The sequence below is a fragment of the Populus euphratica genome, unplaced genomic scaffold, assembly GCF_000495115.2.
Source record: "Populus euphratica unplaced genomic scaffold, PopEup_1.0 scaffold360.1, whole genome shotgun sequence".
Classification (NCBI taxonomy): Eukaryota; Viridiplantae; Streptophyta; class Magnoliopsida; order Malpighiales; family Salicaceae; genus Populus; species Populus euphratica.
The window spans coordinates 210,877-222,909 of NW_011500251.1; the positions used below are offsets into that span (position 1 = coordinate 210,877).

The window sequence follows — 12,033 nt, forward strand, 5'->3', positions numbered from 1 at the left end:
TATATCTTTTAAATTAATTATCTAATTAGACTTAAAATTTATATAAAGTTGCTTGGCATATTTTTTTACTAAGGTTAAAATCTTGGAGAAATTCAAGTTCAGAAAGGATCTGAAAAAATATAGATAGTTGGGTAGGAAAAAAAACAAGAGTAAGTGAGGTGTAAAACAATCATTCATTAATAAAATACAGCTTTTTCTTCTTCTTGAAAAGAGTATTTGGAGTTGAAGTTGAACTTAATTTTCTTCAAAATTTGATTTTTAATTTTAAAATAACTTTTTTATATTATTTTATTATTTTAATATTTTAATGTTAAAAATAATTTTTTTAAAAAATAAAAAATATTATTTTAATATAATTTCAAATAAAAAATATTTTAAAAAATAATGTTTAGCACACTTTTAAACAACCATTGAAAGCTGACTTGAGCTGCTGGAAAATAAGAAAGAGAGAAGAAATTGGGACTTCGGGTTTTTATGCTTTTTTTTCCAAAAATTCATGAGAGAAAATTGTGAAATTAAGAGAATGAATGCCATAAAAGGAAGATTTAATGACTTTAGAGAGCTTATTGAGATAGAATAAGGTTTTTAAGCTCGGGAGAAATAAGGAAAGTAAAAGTTAAAAAGAGGAAGAAGAGGCTAAGGAAAACTTGATTTCCTTTGCAAATTTCTCTTAATACCTTGTGATAAGAATGTTAGAGCCATTTTTCTTTTGTTTGATTTTGGTTTTGGATATCAAATTGCAACATTAATTAGTAGTTATTAGAGAAAAGGCTATGTGAATTCATTCTTGATATTTAACAAGTTTAAATTATGATTCTAAAAGATTCACCTGATCTTGTTGTTTCAAAGCGATTAAAGTCATAGTGAAATAAAACAAAATAGTTGATCTACATTCTATCGAAAGAACTGAGTAAAAGAGTATAGCACATCATCATCATCAAGCATACACAGAACTAGGCACGTCATTCTCTTGTAATGCAATCAGGTTCCAAGAAGTTCGTTTCTGGCAGAAAATAGTTGGGCTATAACATCAGCAATGCCCATCCGTTCCTGTGGCGACTCGACAGAACATGAGATTCCAGTTGTAAATACTGAGACCAAGCACTCAAGAACTCTATTTTGTTCGATAGAATTCCCTTCAGATTTTATTTGAAGAAGAGTAGGATCTGCAATCTGCAACACTTTCTCAGGCAAAAATGTCTTGACATAGCTATGAAGGTTCAGACCATTAAACAGGTCATCAGTTGGTCTCTTTCCTGTAAACATCTCCAGCAAGAGTATGCCATAGCTGTATACATCACCATATGCTGACACTTCGTTTCCCGCACCATACTCTACAATCAAAACCATAAGATGGGAAGTAAGTTTGCTACGGGATCCAGCAAGCAGTAGCATGAAAAATTTAAAGTGTTTAGAGACATTTGAAGAAACAGCGGCACGAAAATATGATATTAAAATTAAAAAGAATGCGATGAACAGAACAAATGTATGTTTACCAGGGGGAGTATAACCAATGGTCCCTCTTATTCCAATGGAGCTTGATGGGTTCGTCGAATGGTGAAGGTTGTCTTCGAGAAGGAATTTTGCTAACCCAAAATCACCAACATGGCCAACCATTTCGTCATCGAGAAGAACATTGCCTGGTTTGAGGTCACAGTGAACCATTTGTTTTTCACATTGATGATGAAGATAGTCTAGTGCGTGGGCAACATCGATGGCAATGTTTAGTCTCTGTGAAAGATCTAGAATCCCCTGCACCTCATGGGTTGCAGGACTTGGATGCAGCCAGGTTTCCAAACTCCCATTAACCATGAATTCATACACCAAAGCCTTGAAATCATTCCCATGATAATCAACACCTGAACATGCTGTCACTACCTTAACTAGATTTCGATGTCTGACGTTCCGCAGAGCCTCACATTCAGCCATGAAACTCTTAGAAGCTCCTTGACGCGTGAGGTTAAGCACTTTGACAGCAACAGCTGTTCCATTATGATCAAGAATTCCTTTATAGACAGAGCCAAAGCTACCAGTACCAATTAAATTGATCGATGAAAATCCATTTGTAGCTTTTAGGAGACTTTGATAAGACACCTTCAATAGAACATTCCCATCAGAGCTTGGAGTGAATTCTCTTCTTTTCTTTCTTGACCAGAAAAGAAATAAACCAGTGATAAGTACTGCCACCGCTAGAAGCAAGGAAATCACAAAGATTGATATCTTCATTTTTAGGCTCAACCTCTTCGGGTGTTTGAAATTGCATGGAGGAAGCTCAAAATCAGGTATGCCACCGCATAGCTTGCTATTCCCAATGACTGAAGTTGCTGTTGCATTCTTGAAAATTCCTCTAAAAGGTACCATCCCTTCAAAATTATTATAAGATAGGTCCAAAATTTCCAAGGACCTGAAATCTTGGAAAAATTCTGGAATTTTCCCTGACAAATTGTTATGAGAAAAATTGAATTCTTGAATGCCTCTCAGGGTACTCAAGGAGGAAGGGACGGATCCTTCAAAAAAGTTGGCATCCAAGTACAAGAATTGCAGACTTATACAATGTGCAAGACTACTAGGAATCTTACCTGATATCATATTCCCAGAAATAGCAAAAATTCCTAGATTTTCCAAATTTCCTACTTCCTTTGGTAGGGAGCCAGACAAATGGTTTCGAGATAAATCAAGATTAATTGACAGAGAGGATAGTCCAAATATTTCAGCGGGTATGCTTCCGCTTAAATAGTTTCCAGAAAGATCCAACTCTAACATTTTGTTGCAATTTGCTAGACTTGAAGGGATGCTGCCTTGAACATTGATGTCATTTAAATAGAGTCCAATTAACTTTGTCAGGTTTCCTAGAGAGGATGGAATATGCCCTGAAAAATTATTCAATGCAAGACCCAATATTTCTAGATTTTGAAGCTTCCCAATGGTAGAAGGAATGATACCTGAAAGGTGGTTGTTTTGTACTTCAAAATCATTCAAGCTGATGAGATTCTCTATTCCATCAGGGATGCTCCCAAATAATAGATTGCTGTCGAGGCCCATGATTTCCAGTGTAGTTGACAAATTGCTGATTTGTGGAGGCAGCTGTCCTTGAAAGTTATTTTGCGTTATAATCAATTGCTCTAGGTTTGTGGCATTGGTCAAGGAGGAGAGAAAGCTCAAGTCATTGGCTTCCCCACTTCCCAGATTGTTGGAGGCAATGGTTATTGAAAGAAGCCTTTGTAGCTTTTCCAGTGAAGGCATTTTTCCTGTAAGCTTGTTTTGGTTTAACTGTAGCATTTCAAGATTTGATAAATTGGATATTGAAACAGGAACAATTCCAGTGAATTGGTTAGAATGGATGGAAAAGAATTCAAGATTTGGAAGGGAAATGCCCAGATCAGGGGGGAGATTGCCGTGGAAATGGTTAAGCCCTACTTCAAAAGCCCTTAATGAAGAGAGATTGAACATGGAGGGAGGGATGGTACCTGAAAATCTATTATTAAACAATGATAAAATCCTGAGGTTTACCAATTTGCTTAAAGTAGCAGGGAGATTCCCAAACAACTTATTATCATTTAGCCATAGTGTCTGGAGGGATGATATGTTCCCTAAAGATGGAGGGATAGTTCCTGTAAGGTTGTTGCCCGCTAGAGAGAGGTTTCTGAGCTTCAAGAAGGAGCCAAACTCCTTCGGGATTTCTCCAATCAGCTTGTTGTTTGCTAATTTGAGTGAAACGAGGTTATTGGAACTAGATATACTAGCAGGAATTTCACCAGTAAGAGAATTATTATGTAGTGCTAGTATTTGCAATCTATGCAAGTGGCCAATTTGCGCTGGGATTTCTTGACTGAAGCTGTTGTTTTGAAGGTATATCTCTCTTAAAAAGCTCAGATTGCCAATATATGGTGATACGGAACCTGACAGTTTAAGGGACCGCAGATCCAGCACCGTCACCCTTTGGTGCTTCTGACCGCATGTGACACCGAACCACTGGCAGAAGTGGATGCTGCTATTCCACAGGCGCATGATTCCAAGAGGATCATGGGTCATTTTGGACTTGAAATCCAGCAAGGCTAGTCGGTCGGTCTCATTCCTGTCGATTGACAAGGCAGAGGACGTGAGACACAAGAGGAGAAGAACAATGGCATGGGGGCAGAAGACTGGAGAAGGCAGTAAAAAACCCATTGAGAACAATAGCTGAAGGTTTTTTGAGTGGTATTACTGGCTGCTTTTAGGCATTGATCAAGGCCAAGGGTTGAGCTAGTTTGGCGGTGAACAAGGAGGAGGAAATATCCAGTAATAGGATGAGAATTTTAGCAGAAAATGTGAAAACGGGACCAGCTGCCTTATTATAATTATTAAGAACAACGGAAGTGAAGTAAGAGTAGTTTCGAGCGTGTGGAGAGGACCATCAAAAGTGGTCGACATTGTACGATAAACGAGATACGATAATGCCGCACTGATTCTCAGTGTGTCGTTTGGTGGGTCATAATTATTATTATTGGAGCACTACAAGAATTCTATGGTCGGGGTAGTCTTTCCCGCAGGAAACCTGTTTCTCTGTAATTTCTAAAAACGTTTGAGCTTGCTACCGGTTTGAAGTCTCAGGCTAATATATATATATATATATATATTAAACAAGAGGGATGAGATATTATATTCTACTTGCATAGATCATGGAAAACTAGGATCCAATTTGACACCTCATTGCCTTTTTAGGAGTCTAGTTTTCCATGATCTACAAAGTAGACTAGAATACCTGATCCCTCCTGTTTGCTTTACCCACCCTAGAGATGGAGTGAAATTATTAATTTCCCCCCCTTTTTTTTCTTTTTCTAGTTATTTTTATTTATTAATATTCGTTTGTTTTTAAATTTATCTTTATATATTATTTTCGTATGATTTTTATAAGTGTATTATAGTCTCAAATATATATATATATATATATATATTTAATTTTATAAGTATCAAATTTTATAATTTGTATTTTTATTAACATATAATTAAATAAAAAAATTTTTAAAAAAAATTCTTAAACTAAATGAAATTCATTATTTAGATCATGAATTTAATAGGTTAATTCATGAAGTTTAGTTTGATTTAATATATTAATATGTTAATATTAAAAAAAATATTATTTTAATTTTTTTAAATCAAATCATATATTTTAATTAATGATTAAAATTGTTTTTAAACCGGTTAAATCAATTAGATTATATTAAAATAACTTTTATATTATTTAATTTTAAAATTGAGTTAAGTAATAACTTGTATTAAAATATTTTAAAATTTAGACAACTTGACACCTAGCCATCTCTTTATTTATAATAAGATTGAAAAGGTATTTGAGAGTGTAGTTGTAATTATTTTTTAAAATATTTTTTATTTATAAATATATTAAAATAATTTTTTTATTTTTTTAAATAATTTTTAATATTATCATATCAAAATAATCTAAGAACATCTAAAAATATTAATTTAAAATGAAATATTTTAAAAAAATTAAAAAAAAATACTTGGAAGAAATTACAAGCTTTCAATACTGTAGTTTACTTAGATCATGTCTTGGGGGAAAAAAAAGAAGTCTGTGGGCGAAGATGGTCCGTGCAAGCATTTTATATAGATACAGAGAAGTCAACAACACAGCACAGTCACGGGAATCTAAAGTAAGACGCCAATAGCAACGTTGAAATAAGAAGTTTGTTTTAAAAAGTATTTTTTATTTAAAAAATATAATATAATAATATTTTTTTTTATTTTTTAAAATTATAAAATTAATTTAAAATAATTTTTTTTGCAAAGAACTTTTAAAATAAAAAAAATATTTTTTAAGAAGGAGAGAAATCCAAATCCTGCCTTGTTAATTTCCTTACCTCTACTAATGTTAACCTTGTATAAAAAGTTCTAAGGAATTTTAACAAAGATTTAACTTTGAATAATATTGATCTGTTATATATAATAGTTTTAAATAATTTGAGTCAAGCTTTAATTTAATTAATACTAATTAGTTTTAACAACAGTTTTACTGAATTCATTCAACCAAAACTATTAATTAATGAAATCTACTTGGATAATAAATAAGGTCATTTCATAATTCTGATAATTAATGGTTTTTTTTTTTGTTTTTTAATAAATTTTTTTGTTTAATTTAGTTTGTTAATAAATCTCAAGTTTGATGGATTAATCTAAAATTTTATTTTTATTTTTTTTAATTAATTTAATTTATTAATATTAATTTTTTATTTAATTATCAGAATTTTAAGATTAACCTAGTTTATTGCTATAGCATGTAACCCTTCAGTAGGATGTGTAAAATTAAGGCATTGGTGGGATCATTTCATGATTGGAAGAGTCAGAAACATCAGACATGGGACATATGGAAAATGACTTCTTATGTCCTTTCAGTTCTTTGAAAGTAATCTGATTCTTCAGCATTACTGCTTGCCTAATCTGTTCATTGTTTGGTCGTTGCTGCTATATGTTAAATACTGTCAGTTGATCATATTTCGTAGGCCTTAATTAAGATGAGCACGGGAGGATAAGATCACTACATAAGATCTTAATTAAGTATTGGGGGTTGTGTAAGTCTGGAAGGCTTGTATATGAATTCCAACTTCTTTCATGCAGGGTCTATCCCTTCAGCATTGAGTTCACTGAGAGGAGTTCTACAGTTCAACTTTTCTCGTAACAACTTGTCAGGGAAAATTCCAGAGTTTTTTCAGGGCTTTAACTCATTAGAGATGTTGGATCTCTCTTATAACGACTTCGAGGGCTTGATACCAGATGAAGGAATTTTCAAGAACTCAACTGCAGTTTCAGTCATAGGAAATAGCCAGCTATGTGGTGGTAACACCGAGTTGGGGCTGCCTAGATGCAAGTTCCACCAACCAAAAAGGCTGAAACTCAAATTGAAGATAGCAATCTTTGCCATTACAGTGCTTCTAGCATTGGCCCTTGTTATCACTGGTTTATTTCTTTATTCATCAAGAAGGAAAAGAAGAGAAATTAAATTGAGCTCTATGCGGAATGAGCTATTGGAGGTGTCTTATCAAACTCTCTTAAAAGCTACCAGTGCATTCTATTCAGCGAATTTGGTTGGTATAGGTAGCTTTGGGTTTGTGTATAAAGGAATACTTGACCAAAATGGTCATTGCTGTCAAAGTGCTTAATCTCATGCATCAAGGAGCTTCTAGGAGTTTCATAGCTGAATGTGAAGCCCTGAGAAACATCAGACATCGGAATCTTGTCAAGGTATTAACTGCATGCTCAAGTATTGATTACCATGGTAATGATTTCAAGGCTATAGTTTATGAGTTCATGGCTAATGGGAGTCTAGAGGATTGGCTGCATCCAACTGGCACAGGAGGTGGCACAACGCTGGCTCTAAATCTTCTCCAGAGACTTAACATTGCCATCGATGTTGCGTGTGCACTAGAGTGCCTTCATTATCATTGTTAAATACCAATAGCTCACAGATTCATTGAATTTGTGTATAAATCTACGAGAAATTAAGCCTGTTCACATCATAAAACTGGGTCGTAAACAACATGAAAGGGTCACCTCTAAGGATAATATTTGTAAACTATATTCAATTTCCTAATAAAATAATTTCCACCTCTAAGGACAGTCATTAAGCAGGCCTTAAACTATATTCAATTTCTACTTATTAAATTTTTGGGTTTGAATTTTAAAATCAATATCAAATATAATTTATTTTGAGTGTGTTTTCAAAATCGTTGAAAAAAAAATCAATTTTAATTGAAACATAAAATGATTTAAATACACTTCTAACCGTTTGAAAAAAAATAAAATTCCATCATGTAACAAGAACAATTTTTTCATCATCATAGGAGGACAATGTCATCTAATATTTTTTCTCTGTCTCTATGATGGATTCAAAGAGCTCTGATGCACCTTAAATACCATGGTGTAAGAAACTAATCCAAAATTTACAAATACGTGTAAGGAAAATATGTTGATGTCACCTATATAATAATAATTAAAAAAAAAGTTTTCAAAAAACTCATATATATTAATAGCTAGTAGTTAGTATTAGTGTGTTTAATGAATGAGAGTTTTTGCGGTTATAGTTAGGAAAATTGTATTAAAAAAAAACTACAAATTATATTTTTCTGTAATCAAGATTTTAAGAGAGAGTTTTGAGTAAGACCTATGCAAAACTATATATTATATGTTAATTAACCAAATATTTTTAAATGTGTAATTGGGATGAAACGCAAACTTAATCACACCTAACCACACTACTAAATTGATCTTGAGTATCCAATACCTCATGCTAACATGATTATATTTTGCATGGGTCATACAAAACTTAATTTGAAATAAATTATAATAAATTCTAGAATAAAAAATAAAACATAAAAGACCATTTCACTATAAATGTAGATATAAACACTATAAATTAAAATAGTATAGTGATGGTTTTACACTTCGCCTAAAAAAATTATTGGCCTGACTATCAAAGGTAGTATGGTAATTTCAAAAGTTTTATTAGTAATTATTTGATTGATCGAAGATAACTCAGTTTTTTGCATTTTCATAGCACAATAAGATAACTAAATTACCTATTGAAAAAAAATTGTTTTACTAGCATGTAGGGACCTTTTTCAAATTTTTACTTTTTAAAGCACTAGAAACGGCTAAATTACTTTTAATAGCAAAAATTCTTTAGCTGACATCCAAGGGCTTTTCTCTATTTCCACCTTGGTATTTTGGTTATAATCAAGATGATTATGGGGTATTTGGTATTCTAGTAAATATATAATATTTTTTTTAAAACAAAATTGGCAGACACATGTATTGTATGAGCTAACATATAGGTTACGTTCTCACTATTTGGGCGATGCAAAAGGGTGTTCCACTGTCAAACGATGGCTTCTAGGTGGTGTGTGAATCGTCTTGATGACCTTTCCATCTCCAAGCAGCACATATGGCTTATTGATCTCTAGTTTGGTAGCGATAGCCTTTTGTTTTGTTTTCCCTTTCTTTATGACATAAAACACTAAGGATTGAAATAATATAATGATGATTTTACACTTTTTTTTAAAAAAATAATATCATTGGCCTAGCTACTAGGGTAATACAATCATTTTACAAGTTCTATTAGTTATTATCAAATTGATTGGGAACAACTTGATTTTTTTGCATTTGCATAGCACAATAAAATAGCTAAATTACCTATAAAAGCAAAATTTGTTTTATTGACATGGCTTTGTTCAACTTTTCACTATTTGAAGCATAGTACAAGGCTAAATTATTCTTAAAAGCAAAAATTCTTTAACTAGCATCCAAGGAATTTTTTCTATTTTCAGCTTAGTATTTTGGTTATAATTAAGATGAATAAAGGGCAATTTAGTATTTTAGTAAATATAAAATATTATTTTTTAAAACAATTATCTGATGTGTGAACTACATGTGCCAATGTGTGAGTTGCATCCCTATTATTTGGATGACACGTGAGGAGGCATTTGACGGATAAACAATGACTTCTAGAGTGGTGTTCAAATCGTCTTGACAGCCCTTTCATCTATAAACAATAACTTATTGATCTTTAATTTGATGTCAATATCCTTTCTCTTTTCTCTCTCTCTCTCTTAACCACAATACTAAATGCTTCCATAATATCCATTACCTAATGCTAACATGATCAGTTTTGCATGAGACATAAACAAATTTATTTTTAAATAAATGCTAATAAATTCTAGAATTGTTTTTTAAAAAAACCTAAAAGATTGTTTCACTATGAATAAAGATATATAACATTATGGATTGAGATAATGTAATAATAATTTTATATTTTTCAAGAAAAATATTATTGCTCAGGCTATTCGGGGTAATACATTCATTTTACAAGTTTCATTACTCATTATCAGATTGATCGGAGACAACTTGATTTTTACATATTTTTATAGCATAATAAAATGATTAAATTACCTATAAAAGCAAAACTTGTTATACTAGCAGATAGGGATTTTCTCAAATTTTTATTTTTAAAAAACATAGTAAAAAGATAAACTATCTTAAAGGCAAAAATGCTATAACTAATATTAAAGGGCTTTTTCATATTTTTTTAGCATTTGTTTTTTGTTATAATTAAGATGATTAAATGACAATTTGGTATTTTAGTAGATATAAAATATTATTTTAAAAGAAAAATTACCTAGTGCATGTACTACACGAGCTAGTGTTAGGTTGCGTTCCTGCTATTCGAGTGACGTGTGAGGGGTTTTTTGGCTATCATATGATAGCTTATGGGGCGACATTTAAATTATCTCGACATCCCCTTCATTCTTAGTCAGCGTGCATGGATTATTGATATCTAATTTGGCTTTGATGATCTTTTTCTTTTTATCTTTTCTCTTTCTTTCTTGATTTTCATATCTAACCCTTTAAATTTTTAAAGTAGCCTTTCAATTTGTTTTTCTTTAAATTTAGTCTATTTTCTTTTGATTACTATTTGTTTATTTGAAATAATTTATAAGATTATAATTTATTTTTCAATTTCAACCTCTTTTAATTTGATCATCTATTATATATGGTTTTTATTTTTCTTATTACTATTTTTGTATTTAAGATAATTTTTAAAATTAAATTGTTTTTACAATCTCATTCTTTTTTAACTTTTTTTTCTTATCAAATTTGATTCTTATTTTGTTTTTTATTTTTTTTCCTATCAAATTTGATACTCATTCTTTAGATTGCTTGTTTTTCTACTTAGAAAAGTTTTTTAAATTAATATTTTCTTTCTTATTTCATCTTTAATATTAAATTGCTTTGAAATTGAGATTTTTGATTAAGCTGAGATCTAGGATTTCATGAGTTGTGAGTTTTGAAGATTAACCACTTTTAGTAGATTCATCCTAGTTTAATTGTTTTTTTTAATTCATGTCTTTTTGGTTTTTTCATTTTCATCGGTGAACGTTTATTTAATTGGATATTAGGCTCTATCACTATATTTTTATTTACTTTTTATGGGATTTTTCACTAATTTTAAAAGTAGCATAGGTTATCTCAAGTTTTTTTTATATATTGTTCTTTGTTAAATTTAGTTTTTTAAAATAAATTATGTTTTTGAATCATATTAAACTAATAGATTAAATATAAATATGAGATACTCATTTCATGATATTTTTTTTTAATTGTTGCACTAACAGCGTATACAAGCTCTTTTAGTGTTGTTGTGCACCATTTTGTAGTGGCATTAAAACAATTTTGGTAAGCTCTTATTGGTGGTAGGGGGTGTTCATGATAGAGCAATGATGAGTCTCCAATAATATTTTATTTTCTTCTCTCTCGAGTATGATATTAATAACTCATTTTTTATAGTTAATAATTCTATTTATTTTTTTGCTTTATTTATTGTCAATGCTTTTTCCTACTTATATTATTAAGTTAACCAAGCTTGTTGACCTAGTCAAGTCAATGGCCCTAGTCTCAAATTTTTCTTACATTTTTTGAAACATTAATTTCTCCTAATTTTTTTTTTTAAAAAAACTTTGACCAGACTTATAGCATAGCACAAACCACTTATCTAGTTGAACCTATGAGTACTTATTGCTTTGTTGAACCAAGAAACAATGTCAATAGCCTACATGGTTCATTAGTAAATTACTAGCTATTAAACTCTTGCTCCATCGCTGGTTGTAATTGTTTAAGAGTATAAATGCTTCTCTAATGTGTTTTTTTTATATAAACCCATAGAAAACCAATGCAGAATGATAAGATCATATGAATCAAAATCTCCAAGAAATCAATTGTCACAATGTGAAACTTGAAAAACAAATAATTATATAGAAGGATTTAAAAAAAAAATTAAGGGTGAAAAATAAATAATTAGAGGGCAAATAAAAACTTTTACTTGGAAGTTTAAATTGAATTGAAAAATAACTTTAACAAAAAAAATCAAAAGAATAAGGGCTAAACTAGAAAAAATAATACAAATTATTTTTTTGATTGAAGGATGAAATTGAAAGAAAGAAAAAACTTCAATAAAAAGACCAAGGAAAAAAATAAAAAATTTTAAAAACTAAG

At 30.7% G+C, this 12,033-nt stretch overlaps 2 protein-coding genes across 3 annotated transcripts; one reads left to right on the top strand and one right to left on the bottom strand.

Annotated features, from left to right (window-relative positions):
- Positions 1-433: 433 nt before the first annotated feature.
- LOC105112729 (probable LRR receptor-like serine/threonine-protein kinase At3g47570) lies at positions 434-4,535 on the bottom strand. 2 transcript variants are annotated; one of them, XM_011008544.1, is made up of 3 exons: positions 1,497-4,535; positions 983-1,334; positions 434-688 (listed from the first exon to the last, which is right to left on the bottom strand). In XM_011008544.1, the coding sequence occupies exons 1-3, from the start codon at positions 4,165-4,167 to the stop codon at positions 637-639; spliced, it is 3,075 nt and encodes a 1,024-aa protein (XP_011006846.1). In that variant the 5' UTR covers positions 4,168-4,535; the 3' UTR covers positions 434-636. The 2 variants fall into 2 exon arrangements, with proteins under 2 accessions (XP_011006846.1, XP_011006847.1); XM_011008545.1 differs by lacking the exon at positions 434-688 and having other exon boundaries at positions 809-1,334.
- Positions 4,536-5,579: 1,044 nt separating this feature from the next.
- Positions 5,580-7,406, top strand: LOC105112732 (probable LRR receptor-like serine/threonine-protein kinase At3g47570; the record flags this gene model as incomplete). The annotated part of the gene is made up of 4 exons (XM_011008547.1): positions 5,580-5,648; positions 6,388-6,472; positions 6,610-7,022; positions 7,087-7,406. Coding segments are annotated over exons 1-4 (887 nt in total), but the record flags the coding sequence as incomplete, so codon positions are not given.
- Positions 7,407-12,033: the final 4,627 nt, after the last annotated feature.

Coding starts and splice junctions, on each gene's coding strand:
- LOC105112729 (XM_011008544.1), bottom strand. CDS start 4,167: ATGGGTTTTTTACTGCCTTCTCCAGTCTTCTGCCCCCATGCCATTGTT. Junction 1,335..1,496: donor CATTGGTTATACTCCCCCTG/GTAAACATACAT, acceptor TTTTGATTGTAG/AGTATGGTGCGGGAAACGAA. Junction 689..982: donor AACGAACTTCTTGGAACCTG/ATTGCATTACAA, acceptor GGCTCTAACATT/CTTATCACAAGGTATTAAGA.